The 24,666-nt window shown below is 39.8% G+C and overlaps 1 protein-coding gene across 3 annotated transcripts in view; it reads right to left on the bottom strand.

The window, feature by feature from the left end:
* Positions 1 to 3,828: 3,828 nt before the first annotated feature.
* The window catches only part of LOC124506393 (interferon-induced very large GTPase 1-like), a 59,598-nt gene continuing 38,760 nt past the window's right edge, over positions 3,829 to 24,666 (bottom strand). Inside the window, exons 1-2 of one of the 3 annotated variants that reach the window (XM_047072446.1) lie at positions 13,309 to 13,592; positions 3,829 to 11,999 (exon numbers count right to left, since the gene is read on the bottom strand). In XM_047072446.1, the coding sequence (XP_046928402.1) occupies positions 4,693 to 11,997 (7,305 nt within the window). In that variant the 5' untranslated portion in view covers positions 11,998 to 11,999; positions 13,309 to 13,592 and the 3' untranslated portion in view covers positions 3,829 to 4,692. Of the gene's footprint in view, positions 12,000 to 13,021; positions 13,224 to 13,308; positions 13,593 to 24,666 lie in introns of those variants that run through there. The other 2 variants (XM_047072444.1, XM_047072445.1) reach the window with 2 other exon arrangements.

The following is a 24,666-nucleotide window of genomic DNA, read 5'->3' on the forward strand; positions in this document are numbered from 1 at the left end:
TGGGTAGAGCAGGTTTCAGGTGAGGGGAGATTTAAAATCCAGTTTTGAGCGTGTTACACTTGCGATGTCTTTAAGACTTCCAAGTGCAGGTGTTGAATAGGCAAGTGTTTGACATTTGGAAAGAGGTATTGGTGAGACATATGTATTAGGAGTGGTCAATGAATGGGTGCTCTTTAATGCCTTGGGGACAGGTGACACATTAAGAGGGAGAGAGTCTAGATATAGAAGGAAGACCAAAGATTGAGCCCTCAGAGTATGCTAGCATTGAGAATTCTAATAGTAGAGGAAGAACCAGTAAAGCAGAGTGACTGGAGGAGGAAAAGCAAGGGTGCAGTATTCTCAAATCCTAGTGGAGAAAGTGTTTCAGGGAGGTGAGAGTGATAAAATGATGTTGGTAGATCAAGTAAGATTATTGAAAGTAAAAAAAAAAGTGGATTTAACAAAGCAGAGGCCATTGGTGACCTTTATTTAGTTAATTTAGCTGCATTATCACTGTGTGAAATATTAGAACCATCTTCAGTTTCTTTCTTTTCCTTCCACCTGTCATCACCTTCACCTCCAATAGGTAGAAAACTTGTCTATTATATTTAAGAGTCATTATTTATCACCTACACTTGTGGTAAGTACCATTCAAGATACTGAGCATATGGAAATGAGCAAGACATGGACCCTCTTTTTTCAGAACTTAGAGTTCAGAACAAGTTACAGGCATAACTACATTTTAGTAGAATAGCAAAGATAACAATAATGTTAATAATTACTGTAATTCTATTAATGTGACTTATGCTGCTGTTGCTGCTGCTGCTGCTAATGCTACTACTACTGCCACCAAACGTCATTAGAACGGGTACTCTGTGCCAGGCATGTACGTTGTCCCAAGTAATCCTCGCACCTCTGTGAGCTGGCACCCTTTTACAGGTGAAGAAAATACAGCAGAGACAGGTTGAGGAACTCATTCAAGATCACACAGCCAGGAAATTGTGGAGGCCCTATGTAAAAGCAATCTAACTTCTGATTTTGTGTTCCTAACTACAACTGCAAGCTGACACTCCCTAACTCTTAAAACTTGACTTAAACCTACTTATTTATTCCCTCACCTTAAATTGCCTTTCCCTCATTGCTTCCCCTTACTCATTTTTACTGGGATAAGTTTTGTAATTAGTCACTTTTATGTCAGTCTATGTCTTAGGCCTGCTTCTGAGGAATTTAAGACATATTATTTTCACATTTCTAAACAATTTTGGCAGTGACTCCTCTAAGTTTTTGATTGGTTGATTAGTATTTGAAATCATTGTAACTACTCATAAAGTATCAAAGGACATTGATATCTTGAGATGCATTTTGAGCTATAAGTGATAATCGCATTTATTGAGAACTTACTATGTTCCTATTATGATTTCCCAAGGAGTCCTTGTTAAATATTCCTGCCATTGAACCTTAGTCACATGAGGCTATCTTAACCTATCAATATGATTCTAATAAAATGTTACGCAAAAGCAAAGGAAGAAGGAACCTGAGACAGGGAGTATAACAATTATTTCTTATAGGGTACTTACTATGTATATGCCATTGTCCTAAATGCTTTATATACAGCAATTCATTTATTTCTCTCAACAACTGCATGAGAAATGTACTATTTTACAGATAGGGCACTTGAGCACAGAGAAGTTAAATTACATGCCCAAGGCCTCACAGGTACCACTGCTACAAAGATAGCAGTATTAGTAATTATCATGATAATATCAATGGTGATACACACACTTTCCTTCCCTTCCTTGTTCACTCATTTACCACAACACTCCCACACCTTACTAAAGGGTTAGAATGATTCAAGGGAATTACAATTTTGAGGCAAGGGGAAAAAAAATAAAAATTGTATGATTCATGTGTCTTTTCTTATAGTCCAAGGGAGGAGTCTGCCAGAACTTTAGGGGGTGAATTTTTAGACACACACTGTCTTGGTTTGGGCTGCTGAAACAAAATAATCATAGACTGTGTATCTTAGAAAACAGAAATTTATTTCTCAGTTCTGGAACATCTGAGATCAGCGTGCTACCTGGTTAGATTTGTGGTACGCAATCTTCCTGGCTTGCAGATGGCTGCCTTCTCACTGTGGGCTTATATAGCCTTTCCTTGGTTCATGGCATGGGGAGAGAGAGGTCTGTCTGGTGTCTCTTCTTCTAAGGGCACTAATCCCATCATGAGGGCCTTGCTCTCAATAAGTTATTGTACTCTAATAATCTCCCAAGGAAGAATCTCTGACTATAATCTCTTTAATCTTGACTCCACCTTCATGGCAGCTTTACACTCTCCATTACTATCATAGAAAACTCCATTCGTATACAGTCATCTTTTCTCTATCCCAATTTACTTCTTGCCAGTTTATTTGGGATCTCTTGAGCATAGTGTCTGAATCTCATTGAATAATCATACTGCTTAAATGCCTGAGGAATTTGTCAAAGATCTTCTTTATTTATACACAATTTTGGGTTGAAAATCAAAGTTAATATATGATATGTAATACTTCTTAAAGGTGATTTTGGATTCATTAAATAAATACAAAAGGCATTTAGCAAATGTTAACTGAACATTGCAATTTTTTTTTTTAATTTTTTTTTTCAACGTTTATGTATTTTGGGGACAGAGAGAGACAGAGCATGAACGGGGGAGGGGCAGAGAGAGAGGGAGACACAGAATCGGAAACAGGCTCCAGGCTCTGAGCCATCAGCCCAGAGCCTGACTCGGGGCTCGAACTCACGGACCGCGAGATCGTGACCTGGCTGAAGTTGGACGTTTAACCGACTGCGCCACCCAGGCGCCCCTGAACATTGCAATTTTTGAGGATGCAGTGATTTGAGAGACAGGAACCATGCAGGGATTCTGTTTCCATCACCATTTCAACTTAATCATATTGGTAGGTCCTTCCAACTATTAATGCGATTATTTTCCAGAGAACAAAAGGAAAATTGTGCTGTTCAAGAATACCTGTTTCCTTTATCTTTTATAATTTTTCTGTTCCAGGATTTCTTTTGGAGACATGGGTCATTTTACCTGAAACTGATAGTATTCTGGAAAACTTTTCGAGTAATAAAACAGCAGAGTCATTACTCCTATCTCCTAACTTTAAAGATTCCAGTCCTTTGACTCTGGTTCCCTGTGCTGTTTGTTTTCACTGGCTATGGAGGGGTTGATAGTGTGTTGAATAGAAACCAATGGATGCCCTTATGTCTGACATATATTTTCTTCTTTGTATCAGGATTCCTTTAGATCATCAGCTTTGAGAACCTAGTGTAAGTCATTGTTTTAGAAGGTGTAGGTTTGTAGAATGGCTATTTCTTTCCCCTCTCACGTCCTTGATTAGCTTCATAGTGATTGTCATTTTTATTCTGATCATGACCCTATGACTTAAACAGTATGAAAAGTTACTTATCACCTAATGTGGAGATAAGTATTTCCTTATACTTGAATGTATAAAAAGAATTGCTTATTAAAATATTAGAACCTAAAAAACTGTATAGTTTTTGATATTTTATTCTTTTTTTTTTTTAAATTTTTTTTTTTCAATGTTTATTTATTTTTGGGACAGAGAGAGACAGAGCATGAATGGGGGAGGGGCAGAGAGAGAGGGAGACACAGAATCGGAAACAGGCTCCAGGCTCTGAGCCATCAGCCCAGAGCCTGACGCGGGGCTCGAACTCACGGACCGCGAGATCGTGACCTGGCTGAAGTCGGACGCTTAACCGACTGCGCCACCCAGGCGCCCCTTGATATTTTATTCTTAAAGGAATAGTTGATACTTTATTCTTAAAGAAATAGTTTTTTTAAAAAAAATCATCAATGGCTTAATCAGATTTGACCTTATCCACAGCTTCGATTAAAATGGCCCTTTTTAGCTGGTCATAAATTATGTTAGCTGGTCATAAATTATGTTCCAAAAGCCAATTTATCTTAGACTTGTATACAGCACCAAGCTTTGAATACCTAAGCTCTTGTGACCCCCCCCCTTTTTCTAACGTATATAGGCAAGATGCCAGGGAAGAAGAGGGTGAGGATTAAATGAGAAGAACAGTTATTTGATTTCTGTTTTCTATATTTGCTTGATAACATTTCTTGAATTGATGCAGACTTTGTTCTGGTAAAGTCTCTGTTTTATTCCTCTCCAGAACAGAATATGCCTAAATGTTGCTATGCTTGGGGATCATGAATTTTCCGTGAATGTTTCTCCATTTGAGGATTAGTAACTTTTTCTCACAGTTTCACAGGATTAAAGAAAAAAAGGCTTTTGGTAGCTTCCAGTCAATATTGTATGAAATATCCATATATTTATTCTATAGAAATTTGTAAATTTGTAGTAGTCTGCAATGATTTTGTTTTCCTCCTATGAAAATGACTTTCTCTGAGACTTTATACAACATTATATATTTCAAAACAAAAACATTCTGAATAATAGTTTAAAATGTACAGTAGATATTTTAAATGGATTTTATTTGATTTTATCATATGTTCATATATTTTAGAAATATGTTTTTGAGCCAGAAGGAATTGAGGCAATGAAAAATGAAGTCTTTTCCAAAGACTTAAAGTTAATTGATTGATTTTTAGATTTTTCATTTGAAAAAAGGAAATAATGAGGATTCTTCCTGTGAGGAGGAGGTATTTTAGGATTGTCTGAGTATTGGGGTTCATTGAGTTTTACCGTTTTTTCAAGTCATCGAGCACATCCTGCTTTTTTATTTTGGCCCATGAATCAGGGATTTTACCTTTATTTATAAATTTTTTCTGATATTTTTCTTCTAGCTTTAATCTGAAGTGAGAGACAAACCATTTCCAGTATGGCTGGGTAGGTGAGTCTGGTGATGCTGGGTAGGTGAAGCTCCACTTGGCATACTCCTCTACTGCCTGTAGATAGTTCTTATATGGGTTTTTCCAGCTATGTGTCAAAACAAATAGAGGACTGTTTACTACAAAATTAGAACAGCAAGCAATGATAAAGTTCTCTGTGTTGCCAAAATACCTTCCACTAACAGCCTGAGGACGGTGGAAGAGAACACTGTGGTTTCCTTCATGTGTAGGGATTGTGTTTGTACAAATTGCTCCACAGCAGGGACACTGTTTCCAGCAGCCAGAGAGATGTTCAGAGAGCATTTTCTGAACTGCCAGAATCATTTCTTGTTCAGACATGTTCACATAGTTCTCTTCTACTCTCTTCATTGTGGGATCCAAAGCTTCACTCATAACTTCTTTGAGAAACTCAATATCTTTTATCTCTTGGTGTTCAATGCTTATCAAGTCTTTTCTTGGAAAGATCACATTACTCCCCAGGTGATCACAGAACAAATCCAACCACCCAGACACAGTGCTGCTTTTATCTTTGGCTATTACTGTAGATTTATGAATAGCTGAGAGGATGGCATTCTTGATATCATCTAAAGTTGTTTTTAAAAAAGTCTTTATTTTTTCACTTCCTTTGTCTGAACAATATGTTTTAATATGGTTTTGAATGTAATTCCTAAAAAATGATTCTGAATTATGAAGGTAATCCCAGTAATTATCAAAATTTTCTTCTTCTGCCAGAGAGATGAGAATGTGTTTCTCCAGGTTAGACTTGTTTCCGTTGAATGCTGGGCAGGTAGCTCTCATGTCCCCAGCAATTTTGAGGACCATTTGTTCCCATATGGTGGTAGAGACAGCAGGAGTGAGTTTGTGCCACAGAAAATCAACAAATGTTTTGACTGAAGTTGCTTCTTGAGAAGATATCTTAAAACTCATGAAGAAATCCTCTTTCTTACTTTCCAGATGGTTTACAGGATCATTTGCTCTCTTGAATGCCCTGTGCATCTTCTTAAAAGTCTCTGATGCTTTTTGGAATAAACACAAAGATAAATCAATTTCATATTTACTTGTAAATGTGTATCTTCCCTCAGTGTTTGCAGATTTCACTTCCTCATCTATTATTCTCAGGATTTCATGGAAATAATTTGGATTGTAATCACACTGTTGTGTCCAAATATTCTTAATAGTTTCAGCATATCTTGAAATAATGTGGTCAGTAGTCTTATCTATGGACATTTTATCATAGCCCTCTAATGTCCTTGTAATTATGTAATATTTCGTGTTCATTTTGACATGTTTGTCATATTTGATTTGAAACTTTTCTCCAGGATTTTCCTTCAGTGTGTCTACAATATTTCTCTCCTTTTTGAAATACTCCAAAAGGATGTTTTCAGAATCCACATCAATGTTAGGCTCTGTGACTAGAGGGAGAGTTGAGGACACAGCATAGACCCATTTTTCCCAAAGTTGATTGAACTTCTCATGTAGCTCTTCCTCACTCAATTCTGTGCCTTTGACAGTTAAAGCCAACGTTCGGCTTTTTTCTAATAATTCCTTTTCATAACCTGACTTTTTGTTTTCCAGTTTTTCTTGACTTTTCTTAAAACTAATAAGTTCATCAGCTTTTTTTTGGCTTTCTAAAATAAGTGCCTCTGTAAGGATTATTAGCTTATTTTCAAAATTTTCTTTCCACGGAACCAGTATTTCACTATCTGGATCTTCATTAAAATATTTTTCAAGTTCTTGCTTGATGGCTTCATATTTTTCTGTGACTGGCGCCTTAAATGTGCTTTTTCTGAATGTCTGGATTTTCCCATTCTGAATCTGGTTGATTAGCTGGTTCTGCAAACCCAGCACATGACTCCTCAGCTCCCAGGTCCAGTAGTTATACATTGTTTCCAGTTTGCTCATGGCCATGACTTCTCGTGTGTTCCTGAAACTGAAAATAAAGTTCTCATTCACCAGGGCTCCCCACAAATCTTGGACTCGGAATTTTACATCTGATATCTTCATGATGCTTCCCCTAGATTCCTGTTTGGCTGTGAGAAGAATTCTACTTTTCAGTTCCTGGACATTGTGGCTGTAGCAAGGATTGGGAGGGGCCATTGGAGGATTGCCATCCCAGAGGTGAGCAAAGTAGTAGACATGAGTATTGACATCAAACTTAATGACATCACTAAATCGGGTTACATCTGAATACTGTTCTTGTTCAGCTGCGTTTGCTGCCATTTCATCTAATCTCTGCTCTAGCCGCCTTCGTCCTTCCATAGTTTGGTCTTTAGCTGTAACTTCCTCCACATTCTGATGGACAAAAAGGCAGCTAGGAGAGATTTTTACTTGTTTCATCCTCAGAAAGGCTTGGACAACTATTTGTAGAATATCTTGCATTTCTGATGGATTTTCCCCAAAAATGTTAATCAGAGTCAAGTTTCCAAGTCCAATAACAAAGGTTGCCAACTCATTGTCACGATTCTGGGATTTGCTGCTGAGTTCTGGGGCCCGAAGTCCTTCTGTGTCCACAACAAGCACAAAGTCAAAGCCCAGTTCCTCTGTGAATGTCTCCTCCACCTTCAGGAGCTGCATGTAGGCACCCCGGGTACACCTCCCAGCACTGACAGTGAACTGCAGCCCAAAAAGGGCATTCAGCAGGGTGGACTTCCCTGAGCTCTGCAGGCCAAGGATAGAGAGAACAAACAGTCGTTTGTCTCCAAGTTTCTCAGAGACCTTGTCAAAAATAGCTGCTACCCACTTTAGAGGCACATATGAAGCATCCCCATCCATCAGCTCAATGGGAAGACCAGATATCATTAGATCTGCAGCAATCTGGGGAAGGGAGAGAAAAAGGTTATCTTTTGTGGAGAAAGTTTCTTCCAGAACTTCATAGATCTGGCCTATTTCTCTGAGAAGTTGTTCAATTCCCAAGGTGCAGTCAGTAATCTCTGTAGAAATAGCTTCTATCTCGTTTTGCCAGTGTTTCAGGGAGGTGTTCTTTGGTGCTTTTTTCTTTTCTGTTTGTACCAGTGACCACAAAGCCTTTTTCTTTTCATTCAGTTTTTCCAAGTGTCCTGCAGTCAGGTTGTCCAAAGACACACTCAGCCATTGTAAGAAGTAGAGTTTGGTATGAGTTTCTGAGTGGTTTTGGATAATTTCAAGGACAGATTGCATTAGCTTATTGAGAGGAAAGGCTCTGGTCAATTGTTGCTGCCGTATTATTCGTTTTTCTGCCTCAATCTCACTCTTGTGTTGTTCAATGCTCCGGTTTCCCTTTTCTCTCAGATGATAGAGTTCTTTGTCCTTTTTACACCAAAGATGCCACAGGTGTCCCTGAAGGGGCAGTAAGTTTTCCTTCATCTGAGATATCTGCATTTCTCCTAATAGGGCCATGAGAACCTCTACCTTTTCTTTGGCTTCCTTGCAGTCTCTCTGGTCTTCATCAATAAGGAATCCTTGCTTACGAGCAATCTGGGCACAGTCCTCTAAGCTAAAAGTAGTGTCAGAGAGCTCTAGCAAATGTCTGATTGTAGTTTTGAGCTCCTCTGCTAATTCTGCCTCATTTCTGTTCCTGATTCCAATTCTCACTTTTTGGCCAGAATTATTGGCTGTGGTTTTTTCTTTGTCATCAAGCAGACAGATCAAAGGTTTGGATAGCTCACACAGGCCACGGATAATTTTTCGGTTTTCTTGATTGCCATCAGAAGTTGCCATGAGGACTACAATGAGAGAAGAGATCTCCTGCAGGAAGGTGAGTTGCTTCTCATGTTCCTTGGCATCTCCATGCAGATTGGTGAAGGTCAGACAGTTGTCAAATCTGTCCTCATCTTCACCCCCAGGACAGAACCAGCAGATTTCCACTACACCCCCCATCAAGAGACAGTCTTTGCTACTCCCTCTGCAATGGCGATGAAAAAAGATGTCATGTTTACGTTTACTGAGAATACAGTTCATAATCTGAGATTTGGAAGCAGAGAAGCCATTTCCAACCCTAACAAAGGACACAATGGGGGTAGAGACACGACACATTTGCTGATTCTTGTAATTGTTCTTTGCGTCTTTTGTTGATTTCCTTGCTTGCTGCCAGCTTCTCCTAATTTGACTGAGAGACCAAAGAGAGAATTCAATTTGAGAATTGCAAGGATTAGGTATAAGAAGAGGGAGGGCAAACTGGCAAATGGAAAGTTTGGCCAGAATATATTGTCTAGCAAAATCATCAGCACAGTGAAGAATTGCCATCTGAATATCCATAGGGTGAATATGGGGTCTGGAATTAGTATCTGAAGGATTAGTGGGACTATCATTGTCTTCAAAAAAATCATCATATGGATCAAAAACCTCATTTTTCTGTTTTGAGGCACTTAGATAGACTTGATTCTCTGTGTTTCCATCATCTTTGAAGACCAGATATCTCAGCCCATAATCCAACATGAGTAGCTTCTGTAGGAAGTAGAAGGGAAGCTCCCGTTCAGAGCTGGGCTGGGTGTTGTACACAGAAGTCTTGTAGATCAGATGGAAATGAGCTCTGCTCATCCTCTTTGGGTAGTAGTGTTCTAGGCCTAGACGCTGGAGCAATTCTAAGAAAGCTCCATTTTCTGTGGCCTCCCATTTGTTGTTTTCATTATCATGTGGTTCATGAGGCAGTTCCTTTTCATGGAAGATACTTTGCAAATGTTTTCTCACTTCATCCATTTGCAATGAAGGGGTGGTGGCTTCATAATTCCCATCAATGAGCAGACTCAAGTCTTTCTCTAGGTTTACCCAATCATGATCTGCTCCAGGTTTGGTGAGGACATCTACAACTTCTTTAGACAGTGATTGTCCCATGTAGTGTCTTATAAATGTCAAACGTTGTGTTTTCTCCTTTGGAGAAACAGCTGTAACTCCAACAGTGGCTGTCAGACCTGTGAGCACCAGGAATGCCTGAGCCCTGTGGCTGCAGATATTTTTGAGCCCCTGGTATTTATCTTGGGCAGTTTGCATTTCATGCACTAGAAAGTCTAACTCATCACACCCCAGGAGATACTGAAAAGTCTTGTTTACCATGTGGTAACCTGCGCCAGTTGCAATGGAAAGTAGCAAGAGCTGTATGTCTGGCTGCTCTGTCTCTTGGAGGTAATTCAAGAAGCAGCGAAGAGACAGGCTGACCTCATACGTGGCCTTTCTTTGTGCTTCCTCCACTATTTCTGGGGACTCGGACTTAATCTTCACTTCCATGAAGTCATTTTTGTTTTTTTCAAAGATTTTAATTAATTCAGAAAATTGGGAGATTTTGATATACTCCTGCTCTGACTCTGACCTGAAGATCCACTGCATGATGGAATGAGCCTGAGGAAAGTTTGTCACGCTATAGATGTGAGGATACAAAAGGCTGCGCAACTGAGATTTAATAAATTTGGTTTCATAAATGGAATACCTTTTGCAAAAGTTGACAGTGTTTACCAGAAAATTCTGCAGATCCCTATCTGTCAGGCATATGTTAATCCAAGTGTCATAACTTTTTAGTTTTTGACTCAACATTTGCATGAAACTTATCAGTTTTTTAAGCTGCTCTTCAGGGTCAGATACCTCCCAGGATTTCACATCCTCTAGGAAAACCCTGGCCTTCTTCATAACGCTCAGGAATTCTTCTCCACTCTGGATCTGGGTAGTGAGGCCAGTCAGAGCAGTGTAGCTGTCTTTCAGGCACATAGCTACCTGAAGAGGATGTTGAAAATCACTTCTGTGGCTGGAGAGGATGATGTCCCAGACGGGCACCAGTTGAATTCCCCGGTCAATGACACACCAGGTTCGATTACTGGCAACTAGGCCAGCTTTCCACTGGAAAAGGTCATTTGCTTCTGGTGGGCCGCCTGTCTGGGCTGTAGATAATTGGATTTTGGTTTGGAGATTTTGGGAGCTTGTGCTCCGAGAGTCTTCTTTTGAATGAGAGTCTGTCACAGCCACGTCTGTAGCAACTTGAATTCCAAAGCCACTGTAGCTGCCCCTTATGTAACTATCCAGGGCCTTGGCTGACTGCTGTTTCACTTCTGCCAGCTGTTCACTTTGGAAACCCTCTGAAATGGCTTTCCACCAGTAGATTCCTCCCAAGTGCAGAGGGCCCTGGTTAGCATGAGAGCCAAACCTGTGGAAGAAGGCTTTAGTCCTGGACTTTAGCAAAAGGAGTCTGTCTGAGTCTGCAGACTGACCCAGAAGGTCTTCAATGCATTTTAATTCCTGGAGAGCAGCCTTGGATAACTGGAGCTGATCAGTGGGAAAGTGGCAGGAAGCCAGCGGGATGTAGCTGAACCTGGTTGAGCAAAAATAAGAGTTCTCAGAATGTGATTGTTGGGTTTTCTTAGATTCTGAATGTATGCTGTGATGTACACTAGCTTTCAGGCTAAATCCCCAACCTTCACCTTTGGCTGAGGCAGTTGCACTGAAGCCCAGCTTCTCTATCGTCTGGGTGAATGTGGATTCTGCTTGAGAAGATGTAAATTCTCTTGTTTCCATCCGTGTGCCCTGCTCAGGGCCAAAGAGTGAGAAGTTCTTTGGGACACTGAGTAGCTCCTCTCTCTTCTCTATCAAACCCCTTTCATGGCTAGTTTTGTAAATTCCCTGCAGAGCCAACCCTCCAGATGCCCATCTCACCAGATCTCCATCTGGGAGGTTCTGCCTGTGAGACAATGTCCCCTCCATGAGGTTGAGTTGTTTCTGAATGTTTTCCATGACTTCTTGTAGGGACTTTTGGGGAGGTGGCCAGTATTCTTCAGGAATCCTGATTGCCTGCCTCAGCTCTGCCTGTTTTTTCCTCACTGCTTCTTCCTCTTGCTGCCTCCCTTCTGACAGCAAGTCTCTTAGCTCTTGCAGTGTCTGCTCTGCATGCTTCTGCATTTTCTTTATCATCTCCAGCCGAGGCTCCTGTAACTCTGAAAGACTATTTGAGTGTGACATGTTAAGAAGCATCTCCAGGGCTTTTTTCTCCCAGGAATGTCGTGCTTGAGATTTCAGCTTCTGGAGGTCTTTTTCTTCCAGGTGTTGTAAGGCCTGGGCACAAGTCACACCCAGGTGTTCCTGCAACTTGGGCAACCAGTACTCGAGTGCCAGTCCTGCTTCTGTCAACATCTCCTGGAGATCATGTGTTCTTTTGCCTCTGAGCTGGGGCTCATCAGGGGTGGACCTTGCTGTGGCCATGGCTGTGGGAAGAAAAGACACTCAGTTAGCCTGAGTTATGACCTTAGAAGTCACATAGCCAAAGGGTGAATGTACTAAAGATGCAAGTCTCCAAGGCTTTCTCATTTCCTCCTTTCATTGTTCCAATGAATATATTTTGTTAAAACAACTTCTTCTTCTTCTTCTTCTTCTTCTTCTTCTTCTTCTTCTTCTTCTTCTTCTTCTTCTTCCTTTGGCAAGACATCCTTGTGGGTGTTCTCAACATGGATTGCCTTTTAGTTACCAGGGTGAGTTGCACCTTGAAGCCTGGCTTTTGGCATTTCCTATTACACAGAATTGATTGCATGGAAAGCATTAAGCTGAGGGTTGGAGTTTGGAAATATGCATGAGTTTGATAGCCTGATGTTTGTTTTAAAACCAAGAATGGCCACAAAAAAAAAAAAAAAAAAGAAAAGAAAAAAAGAAAAAGAAAAAAAAGAAAAGAAAAAGAAAAAAGATGGAATCTTGCCATTTGCAATGATGTGGTTGGAGTTAGAGTATTATGCTAAGCGAAATAAGTTAGAGAAGGACAAATACCATATGATTTCATTCATATAGGAATTTAAGAAACAAAACAGATGGATGTAGGGAAAAAAAAGACAGGCAAACCATGAAACAGACTCTTAACTACAGAGAACAAACAGAATTACTGGAGGGGAGGTGGGTAGAGGGAAGGGTTAAATGGGTGATGGAGATTAAGGAGACCACTTGCTGTGATGAGCAGTGGTTGTTGTATGTAAGTGATGAATCACTAAATTCTATACCTGAAACTAATATTACACTGTATCTTAACTAACTTGAATTTAAATAAAAACTTGAAAACAAAAAGAAAAAAATTAAAACAAATTATTCAATAGCAAACAAAAAACAAGAGTGGCACCATCAATTATATTTCCTCTCTTAAGTTTCTGTCAAACCTGTGTTGAGTGGTTTCTTTCCTGTCTTTCTGTCACTTCTTCTTAGGCCATTTTATGATATTTATTTACTGTCCTGTCCTTTAACTCACTTGCAGATATCAGCATCATGGTGGTATAAGATGTTCCTCTTTTTTGGCTCCCTTTTAAAACAACTTATTAGACATCCATCTGTGAACAAAAGTGCCTCAGTGGGAGTTGTGAGATACAGCACCATAGGCCAAGGGACATGGGAGTAGTCTCATCCTCCTGTGAATCTGGTAATAGGCAGAAGACCTCAGTATGGGCCATGGAAACAGCAAAACCAGCAAGTCTCCCCCAGCCCCCTGGCCACATTCAGAAAAAAACCTGGAGTGTGCTGTCCTGGGCAGATACTCACAGATGAAAGAATTTGCAGAAATCCAGCCCTCTTGATGGGAGATTCCTGCACAAATTTGCTGACATTGGTGGACTGGAACTGTCCATTGGCAGTGACCTCTCCAGTGGGGCTAAAGGATAGTAGATTGCCCATCTACTCCCAATTGTGTGGGACATGGCTGGAGAAATCCATTTTTGGGTATTCATCCCAGAGTATCAAGTCAGGACTGGGAGAAGGGAGAAGAGATTGGGAAAGAAGAATATCAAAGGACTTTAAAGGGACATGGTCCCTGTTGATTACACTCAAGATTTCAGCAGGAAGTCCCCCCCCATGAGCCTCTTGGGAGAACCTCACCCAAGGATCTCCCCACCAGGTGCACGGGCACCCTCAATGACCAAGTGCTAAGTTGACAAATACACCCCACCTCCCATTGTGGCTGACTTTCTGTGCATGCTCCTGAGTTCAGTGGTGAGAGCTAGTCTGTTAGAGTGCTGTTAGCAAAACAGATCAGGATTTGTGAGGAAGAGAGAAACCATACAGTTGAGCCATAGCACCACCTTCTGGAAAACAAAAGAGAAGTTTCCAGTAGCCAATCTGCTGAATTGTGACAACCGGACAAGACCTAAATGGTTAAGAATTCTGCCACAAGAGAGAGCAAGAATAATGGAGCAGTTGTATCCATACAAAGATAGAGAAAACCCCAGATACAATAGTACCAATACACAGAATACTCTGACTGAAGGGAACTAGTAAAGATTTAAGGAAGTGTCTTCCAACTTCGGATGCAAAGCAGCAAAACTACAAGGACATGAAAAATGTCATTAACGTGTCATCAACAAAAGATAATAATTCTCAATAACCTAGTTCAGAGGCATGGAATTTTGTGACCTTCCTCATAAAGAATTTGAAATACCTGTTTTGAAGAAAATCAGTGAGCTACAAAAACTCAGAAAGACTATTTAAGGAAATCAGGGGGAGATATGTAAATAAAATGACACTTACCAAAGATACTAGATCATAAAAAAGAAACAAGCAGAAATTCTGGAACTGAACAATTTTTATCTTATTTTATTATAATTTTTTAAATAAAATATTGTGTTTATTTGAAAAATGATATAATTGTTTATATAGAAAAGCCAAAAGAATCTACAAATTACTGAAATTAATAAAGTTATAAGCTGTAATTTATAAGATTAAGAAACAGATGAGTAATAAACATTCAATATTATTTTTATTTATTTTCCCCTCAATTTTATTTTTTAAATTTTTATTTAAATTTCAGTTAATATACAGTGTAATATTAGTTTCAGATGTACAATTTAGTGATTCAGCACTTACATACATCACCTGGTGCTCGTCCCAACAAGTGACTACTTAATCCCCATCAACTATTTAACCCATCCCCACACCCATCTCCTCTGATGGCCATCAGTTTGTTCTCTATAATTAAGAATCTGTTTCTTTGTTTGCCTCTCTCCTTTTTGCTCTATGCTCCTTTGTTTTGTTTCTTAAATTCCACATATGAATGAAATCATATGGTATTTGTCTTTCTCTGACTTATTTTACTTAGCATTATACTCTCTAGTTACATCACCATCCTTGCAATTGGCAAGATTTCATTCGTTTTTATGGTTGAGTAATATTCCGTTGTATATATATACCACATTTTCTTTATCCATTTGTCAGTCAATGGACATTTGAGCTCCTTCCATAATTTAGCTGTTGTAGATAATGCTGCGATACACATAGGGGTGCTTTTATCCCTTTGAATTAGCGTTTTGTATCTTTTGTGTAAATACCTAGTGCAATTGCTAGATCATAGGATAGTTCTATTTTTACCTTTTTGAGGAAACTCCGTACTGTTCTCCAGAGTGGCTGTACCATTCGCATTTCTACGGATAGTACAAGAGGGTTCCCCTTTCTCCACATCCTCGTCAATACTTGTTATTTCTTGTGTTTTTGATTTTAGCCATTCTGACAGGTATGAGGTGGTGGTATCTCATTGTGGTTTTGATTTGTATTTCCCTGATGATGAGTTATGTTGAGCATCTTTTCATGTGTCTGTTGGCTGTCTGTGTGTCTTCTTTGGAAAAATGTCTTCATGTCTTCTGCCCGTTTTTAAATTTGATTATTCATTTTTAAAATATTGTTTTATTTTTTAGAGTGATCTGCACCCAACATGGAGCTCAAGCTCACAATCCCGAGATCAAGCATCACAGGCTCTACCGACTGATACAGCCATGCGACCCTAAATTTGATTATTCATTTGTTGAGTGTTGAGTTTTATAGGTTCTTCATATATTTTGGATACTAACCCTTTATCAGATAAATCATTTGCAAACATATCTTCCCCCATTCTGAAGGTTGTCTTTTAGATTTATTTCCTTTGCTGTGCAGAAGCTTTTTATCTTAGTGAAGTCTCAATATTTATTTTTGCTTTTGTTTCCCTTGCCTAAGGAGACATATCTAGTAGGAAGTTGCTATGGCCAATGTCAAAGAGATTACTGCCTGTGTTCTCCTTTAGGATTTGAATGGTTTCATGTGTCACATCAGGGTGTTTCATCCATTTTGAATTTATTTTTGTGTATGGTGTAAGAAAGTGGTCCAATTTCATTCTTTTGCAAGTTGCTGTCCAGTTTTCCCAACACCACTTGTTGAAGAGACTGTCCTTTTCCCATTGGATATTCTTTCCTGCTTTGTCGAAGATTAATTGACTATAGAGTGTGGGTTTATTTCTGAGTGTTCTATTCTGTTCTATTGGTCTATGTGTCTATTTTGGTACCAGTCTTGAAAACTGCATTTTGTAATATGACTTGAGGTCTGAAATTGTGATGCCTCCAGCCTTGCTTTTCTTTTTCAAGGTTGCTCTGGCCATTCAGAGTCTTTCATGGTTCCATACAAATTGTAGGATTGTTTGTTCTAGCTCTTTGAAAAATGCTAGTAGTATTTTGATAGGGATTGCATTAAATGTGTACATTGCTTTGGGTAACACAGACATTTTAACAGTATTTGTTCTTTCAATCCGTATGAACATGGAACGGTTTTCCATATCTTTGTGACCTCTTCAGTTTCTTTCATCAGTGTGTCTTACAGTTTTCAAAGTACAGATCTTCTACCTCTTTAGTTAGGTTTATTCCTAGGTATCTTATGGTTTATGGTGCAGTTGTAAATAGGGTTGATTCCTTAATTTCTCTTTCTGCTGCCTCATTATTGGTGTATAGAAATGCAACAGATTTCTTTACATTGATTTTGTAGTCTGCAAGTTTATTGAATTCATGTATCAATTCTAGTAACTTTTTGGTGGGGTCTTTCAGGTTTTCTGTATAGAGTATCATGCCATCTGCAAACAGTGAAAGTTTTACTTCTTCCTTGCCAGTTTTGATGTTTTTGATTTTATTTTCTGATTGCTGAGGCTGGGACTTCCAGGACTGTGTTGAATGAAAGTGGTGACAGTTGATATCCCTGTCTTGTTCCTGATGGTAGGAAAAAGCTCTCAGTTTTTCCCAATTAAGGATGATATTAGCTGTGGGTTTTTCATGTATGGACTTTACTATGTTGAGGTATGCTTCTTCTAACCCTACTTTGTTGACAGTTTTTATCATGAATGGATGTTGCATTTTGTCAAATGCTTTTTCTGCATCTTTTGGAAGGACCATATGGTTCTTGTCATTTTTTGAATTAACATGGTGTATCACATGATTTGTGAATGTTGAACTACTCTTGCAATCCAGGAATAAGTCCCAGTTGATCATGGTGAATGATTCGTTTAATGTACTGTTGGATTTGGTTTGCTAGTATTTTATTGAGAATGTTCGCATCCATGTTCATCAAGGATATTGGCCTGGTGTCTTTCTTAGTGGAGTCTTTATCTGGTTTCGGTATGGTATGATTTCAGTCTTTTTGTATGTGCTGAGGCCTGATTTGTGACCTAGTATGTGATGTATTCTGGAGAATGTCCTGTGTGTACTTGAAAAGAATGTGTATTCTGCTGTTTGAAGATAGAATGTTCTGAATATATCTGTTAAGTCCTTCTGGTCAAGTGTGTCATTCAAAGCCATTGTTTCCTTAGTGTTTTTCTGCTTAGATGATATATCCATTGATGTAAGTGGGTGTTAAAGTCCCCTAATGTTGTATTATTGTCAATGAGTTTCTTTATGTGTATTATTAATTTTTTGATGTATTTGTGTGCTTCATGTTGGGGGCATAAACATACAATTGTTATACCTTCTTGTCGAATTGTTTTCTTAGTCATAATAAAGTGCCTTTCTTCATCTCTTGTTATAGTCTTTGTTTTAAATCTAGTTTTCCTTATATAAGTAAGTATTGCTACTCTGGCTTTTTTTTTTTTTTGACATCCATTTGCGTTATGAATGTTTCTTCATCCCTTTACTTATAAGCTGCAGGTGTCTTTAGGTCTAAAATGAGTCTCTTGTAGGCAGCATATATATAAGTCTTCTTTCTTTCTTTCTTTCTTTATTATTTATTTATTTATTCATTTCCGTTTTGACATCCTATATCTTTTGATTAGAGAGTTTAGTCCATTTTCATTTAGAGTAGTTATTGATAGATATGCATTTAGTGCAGTTTTATTACTTGCTTTGTAATTGTGTCTGGGTATTTTCTCTGTTCCTTTCCTGTCTTTGTCAGTTTTGGTCTCTCCTTTGCACTAAAGAGTCCTCTTTAATATTTCTTGCCGGGCTGGTTTAGTGGCCATGAACTCCTTTAGTGTTTGTTGGTCTGGGAAACTATCTCTTCTTCTGTTTTGATGATAGTGTTGCTGGATAGTGTATTCTTGGCTGAAGATTTTTACCATTCAGCACTTTGAATATATCATACCACTACCTTTTGGCTTGTTAAGTTTCTGTTGAGAAATCTGCAGCTAGCCTTATGGATTTCCCCTTGTAAATTAAGGACTTCTTTTGTCTTGCTGCACTTAGGACTTTTTCTTTATCACTCTATTTTTCAAATTTATTTATTTTTTCTTTTTTATTTTTGTAACATTTATTTGTTTTTGAGACAGAGAGAGACAGAGCATGAGCAGGGGAGGGTCAGAGAGAGAGGGAGACACAGAATCCGAAACAGGCTCCAGGCTCTGAGCCGTCAGTCCAGAGCCTGATGCGGGGCTCGAACTCACAGACTGAGAGATCATGACCTGAGCCAAAGTCGGACGCCCAATTGACTGAGCCACCCAGGCACCCCTCTATTTTTCAAATTTAATTACAATATGTCTTGATGTTGGCCAGTTTTGTTGATTTTAAGGAGTTCTCTGTGTCTCCTGGATGTGGATGTCTGTTTCCTTACCCCGATTAGGAAAATGTTTGCTCCTTGGTCAGAATGTGGCAAGTTTTAACTAGGTGGGGTCTGGTCTGCTTGTTAAATGAGACCTGATACTACTTCCACTAGAACTGAGACCCTGCAGAACTCTGTGGTTAGGAGATGTGTTGGTAGGGGTTTCTGCTGGTCTTCTGGGTTAGGGACCCACTGTGCTGGGACTGAGTCAAGCTTGATTGAGAAGGGCAGTCCCGCCAGACCACAGTTGTGTGGGACGAGATGTAAGCAAGTTAGGCAGCTAGTGTCAGTGCTGGGCTGCTACCCAGGGTAGCTTTTTGTTTATGCTGAGGGGTGGGGAAGGGAAATGGTTCCAGCCAGTTTCTTTGTCCCCTTAGAGGCTTCTCCATGAATGCTGCCTCTTAGGGAAGCACTCTGAGAATAAGGAATAATTCCCCGTGTGCATTTTTCAAATCACTGTTTCCACACTGTGTGCCCCTATGTTGTTTACCTGCCTTCTCTCCAGGATCAGGACAGTGCCCTCTGAGCTCTAGCCCAGCCTGATAACTTTTAAAATTTCAGGCTTTAGGGAGTGGCATGGACAGGGGTTTGTACTAGTCTTCTTGGGGAGGGGCCTGCTGCACTGGGACTGAGGCAAGCTTGACCAAGAAAGTCAGTCATGCCAGAGCACAGGTGTTTGGGGCTTGGTGTAAGAAAGTTAGGCCCCAGTGTCTGTGCTGTGCTGCCAGCAGGTGGCTCTGTGCTTATGTTGAGGGGTGGAGGAGGGAAATGGTGCCAGCCATCTCCTTTGTCCCTGTAGAGGCTTCTTCATGAATGTTGCCTTTAGGGATGTGCCCCAAGGAGAGAAAATAATCTCCCTCCGTGTGTGCCCCAAGCATTCTTCAGGTCACTGTTTCCAGGCCATTTCCCCTAGGTTGTTTGCCTGACCTTTCTTCAGGAGCAGGGCAGTGCCCTCAGGGTTCTATCCCAGTCCAGCCTGCTGACCTTTAAAACTTCAGGCTTTAAGACTCACTGGTTGCAAGAACGTATACAAAGCAGCCCCTGTCATTTTCTCACCCTATGGCTTTGTGGAAATCTTGTCTTTTTGTGTTCCCTTGTGTGTTCTGACCTCTCTCACCCTTCTCCACAACCATGGCTCCCTACTCTCCACAGCACCTGTGATCCTTTTCTCCCCTGAACTACGTCTCCACACTCCCTACCTTCTTTGATGTGGCTTCTTCTCCCCCTTTAGATATGGAGTTTGTTCTGTCAACCTGCAGATTGGTTTCTTGGGTATTTAGAATAATTTGATAGTTACCTAGTTGTATTCCTGGGATGAGACAAACCTAAGGTCCTCCTACTGTGCCACCATCCCCTTCTAGGTGATTTTTTTTTAAAATATGAATCGACTCCCTTTTGATTGGCCGAAGACAATGGAGGCAATTGCCTGTTCTTTCACAATGGCGCTTGCCCATCTCTCAGGACCAACTGACCCATGTTCAATTGCTGTTCACATGGAACCTTTCTCCACTTCAGCCTTCAAAGTTTTTTTTTTAAGTTTTTAAAAAATTTATTTATTTTGAAAGAGAGGGAGAGAGCATGCTTGCGTGTGCATACATGAGAGCAGGGGAGGGGCAGAGAGAGAGAGAATTACAAGCAGGCTCCATACTGTCAGCTCAGAGCCCAACATGGGGCTTGATCCCACGAACCATGAAGTCATGACCTGAGCTGAGATCAAGAGCTGGGAGCTCAACCAATGAGTCATGCAGGTGCCCCCAGCCCTCAAAGTTCTCATTTGAATATTTGCTACTATCACCAAGATCTGCACCAGTGGCAGCTCCACCTGGGCCCATACCCAAGGCTTCAAGTCTCACCACAGTGGCCTTCCTACTCATTGTGGCATAGTGGCTGTGGTGGCCCCGGGTGGGAACCCATGTTCCCTGCCCCCCACTTGCTTCCATCCTTCTTGCATGCATCACCAAATGTCAGCCATGGCTGTGTATGGGCCCATCACTCCCAGCATTTTCAGGGCTAGGTCGTTCAGCAAGTGGGTGTTTACATACTTCTTAGTGGGTTCCAACTTCCATTGACATTATCCTGTTTATATCAACCAATATCTTTTCTGGGGTCTAATGAGGTTTGTCATTGGGTACCTTAACCTAGCATTTGATTCATCTTGTAGCACTACTACTGCTTACCAAAAGTAGCCCACTAGGCACTTGCATTCCACTCCTGGCTCCATGCTAGCAAGGCAGGCTTCTTAGCCATTTGAAGTTTGAGAATAGGTTGAAATTGTTGTGGTTGAAGACCCTAGTCATTCACTTTACTAGATAAAACTTGTAGGTTTGTGTGTGAGCATGCCAACTATCCTGAGGGAAACTTTGGAGGGAACCAGCTACTAAATGGTTCGATTAGTCTTTTGCCCCTATACACAGGTCAGATGACCAATTTGCACATCAGGACCATTACAGACCTCCACCAACTTTCCTTTGGCTTCACCCTTCCTAGACATAGTTCACCATCTTTCAGGTCCTAATACGTGTGCTCATGCTTTACTTCCCTGGTGGATGAGATGGTCTGGTGATACACCCTCAGCAGACTAGAGAGTAGAGCTGAAGAACTTAATGAATGAAATGGAAAATGCAATAGAGAGAATGTACACAATAGTAGAACAAATAAAAGACAGAATAAGTGAGTTAAAGGACAAGAAAATTAAATAACCCGATTAGTGGAGATTAAAGAAAAAAGATTGAGAAAAGAGTGAAATCTGCATGATGCATAGGATTTTGTAAAAAGAAAAATCAGAATAATAAGGATTCCAGAAGAAGAGGGAAAGTTGCAGAAAGTTTATTTAAATGAATAATAGCCAAGAACTTCCCACACCTGAGGAGAGAATTGGACATCCAAGTTTATGAAGCCAAGAGATCACTCTATTATCTCAGTGCAACAAGACCTCCAAGACACATTATAACGAAACTGTCAAAAATCAAGATAAAGAGAAACTCCTAAAATCCAGTGAAAAAATGATGGTAGTCTACAAAGGAACCCCCATTAGGCCATTAGTGCATTTCTCAGAAGAAACCCTACCGGCCAGGAGAGACTGGAATGACCGATGTGAAGTGTTGGAAGAAAAAAAATGTTAATCAAGAATACTCTAACTGGCCCCCGAAACAAGAATTATGGACTAGATGGCTTCCCAGGGAAATCCTACCAGACATTTAAAGAACAGTTTAATACCTATTCTTCTCAAAGTTTGCCAAAAAAAAGAAATGGAAGGAAAGCTTCCAAACTCATTCTGTGAAGCCAGCCTTACCTTCATTCCAAAACCAGACAAAGACCCCACTAAAAAAGAGAATTACAGGCCAAATCCTGATGAACCTGGATGCAAAAATCCTCATCAAGATACTAGCAAATTGAATTCAACAGTGCATTAAAAGAGTTCTTCACCATGATTAAGTGGGATTTACACTGGGATGCAGGGCTGGTTCAGTATTTGCAAATCAAATCAACATGATACACATGAATAAAAGAGAGGATAAGAACCACATGATCCTTTCAATAGATGTAGAAAAAGCATTTGACAAAAATACAGCATCCTTTCTTGGTAAAAACCCTCAAGAAATTCGGGATAGAAGGATCATACCTCAAGATCATAAAGGCCATATACAAAAGACCCACAGCTAATATCTTCAATGGGGAAAAACTGAGCTTTCCTCCTAAGGTCAGGAATATCCACTCTCACCACTGTTGTTTAACATAGTACTAGAAGTCCTAGCCTCAGGAGTGAGACAACAAAAAGAAATAAAAGGCATCCAAATTGGCAAGGAAGAAGTCAAAGTTTCACTCTTCTCAAATGACATACTCTGTGTGGAAAACCCAAAAGACTCCATCAAAAAACTGCTGGAGCTGATACATGAATTCAGCTAGTGGCAGAACATAAAATCAAAATACAGAAATTGGTTACATTTTTATATGCCAATAATGAAGCAGCAGAAAGAGAAGTTAAGGATTCAATCCCATTTACAGTTGCACCAAAACCCATTAAATACCTAGGAATAAACGTAATCAGAGAGGTAAGAGATCTGTACACTGAAAACTATAGAAAGCATATGAAAGAACTTGAAGAAGACACAAAGAAGTGGAAAAACATTCCATGCTCTTGCAGTAGTAGAAGAACAAATATTGTTAAAATGTATATATTACCCAAAGCAATGTACACATTCAATGCAATCCCTATCAGAACAACACCAGCATTCTTCACAGGACTAGAACAAACAATTCTGAACTTTGTATGGAACCAGAAAAGACCCTCATTAGCCAAAGTAATGTCAAAAAAGAAAACCAAAGCTGGAGGCATTACAGTTCCAGACTTCAAGCTGTAATCATCAAGAGTGGCAGTATGGTATTGGCCCAAAAATAGACACATAGAGCAGTGGAGCAAAATAGAGAACCCAGAAATGGACCCACAAATGTATGGCCAACTAATCTTCAACAGAGCGGGAAAGAATAGCCAATGGAAAAGTCTCTTCAGCAAATGGTGCTGGGAAAACTGGACAGCACCATGCAGAAGAGTGAAACAGGATCACTTTCTTATACCATGCACAAAAATAAACTCAAAATGGATGAAAGACCTAAATATGAGATAGGAAACCACCAAAATCTTAGAGGAGAAAACAGGCAGCAACCTCTTTGACCTCAGCTGCAGCAACTTCTTACTAGACATGTCTCTGGAGGCAAGAGAAAGAAAAGAAAAAATGAACTATCGGAACCTCATCAAGACACAGACTTCTGTATAACGAAGGAAACAATCAACAAAACTAAAAGGCAACCAATGGAATGGGAGAAAATACTTGCAAATGACATATCGGATAAAGGGTTAGTATTCAAATGTATAAAGAACTTGTCAAACTGAACACCCAAAAAACAAATGATCTAGTGGAGAAATGGGCAGAAGAAATGAATAGACACTTTGCCAAAGAAGACATCCAAATGGCTAACAGACGCATGAAAAGATGCTCAACATCACTCATCATCAGGGAAATACAAATTAAGACTACCATGAGATACCACCTCACACCTGCCAGAATGGCTAGATTAGCAACTCAGGAAACAACAGATGTTGGCGAGGATGTGGAGAAAAGGGAACACTTTTGCACTATTGGTGGGAATGCAAACTGGTGCAGCCACTCTGGAAAACATTATGGAGCTTCCTCAAAAAATTAAAAGTGGAACTACCTTACAACCAAGTGATTGCACTGCTACGTATTTATCAAAAGGATACAAACATGCTGATTTGAAGGGACACATGCACCCCAATGTTTATAGCAGTGCTATCAATTATAGCAAATTATGGAAAGCGTCCAAATATCCATCAACTGACGAATGGGTAAAGAAGATATGAGATATATATACATATATGTGTGTGTGTGTGTGTGTGTGTGTGTACATATATATATATATACATATATACACACACACAATGGAATTTTCCTTGACGATCAAAAAGAATGAATTCTTGTCATCTGCGACGTCATGCATGGAATTAGAGTGTATTATGTTGATCAAAATAAGTCAGAGAAAGACAAATATTGTATGATTTCCCTCATATGTAGAATTTAAGAAAGAAAATGGATGAACATAGGGGAAGGGAAGGAAATATAAGATAAAAACACAGAGGGAGGCAAACCATAAGAGAGTCTTAAATGCAGAGAACAAACTGAGGGTTGCTGGAAGGGAGATGGGTGGGGGGAATGGGCTAAGTGGGTGATGGGCATTAAGCAGGGCACTAGTTGGGATGTGCTCTAGGTGTTCTATGTAAGAGAGGAATCATTGGGTTCTACTTCTGAAACCAATACTACACTGTATGTTAACTAAATTTAATTTAAATAAATAAATTTAATAAAAAAGAATGCTTGGGGCACCTAGTGGCTCAAAGTTGAGTGTCCAACTTTGGCTCAGGCCATGATCTCGTGGTTCATGAGATCAATGCCCATATCAGGCTCACTGCTGTCAGCCTGTCAGCACAGAGCCTGCTTCAGATCTTCTGTCTCCCTCTTTCTGTCTCTCCCCCACTTGTGGTCTTCCAAGAAATAAATAAATATTAAAAATATT

The sequence above is a fragment of the Lynx rufus genome, unplaced genomic scaffold (assembly GCF_022079265.1).
Source record: "Lynx rufus isolate CCGP_SWC_20201006 ecotype Redwood Valley unplaced genomic scaffold, mLynRuf1.p SCAF_9, whole genome shotgun sequence".
Taxonomy (NCBI): domain Eukaryota; kingdom Metazoa; phylum Chordata; class Mammalia; order Carnivora; family Felidae; genus Lynx; species Lynx rufus.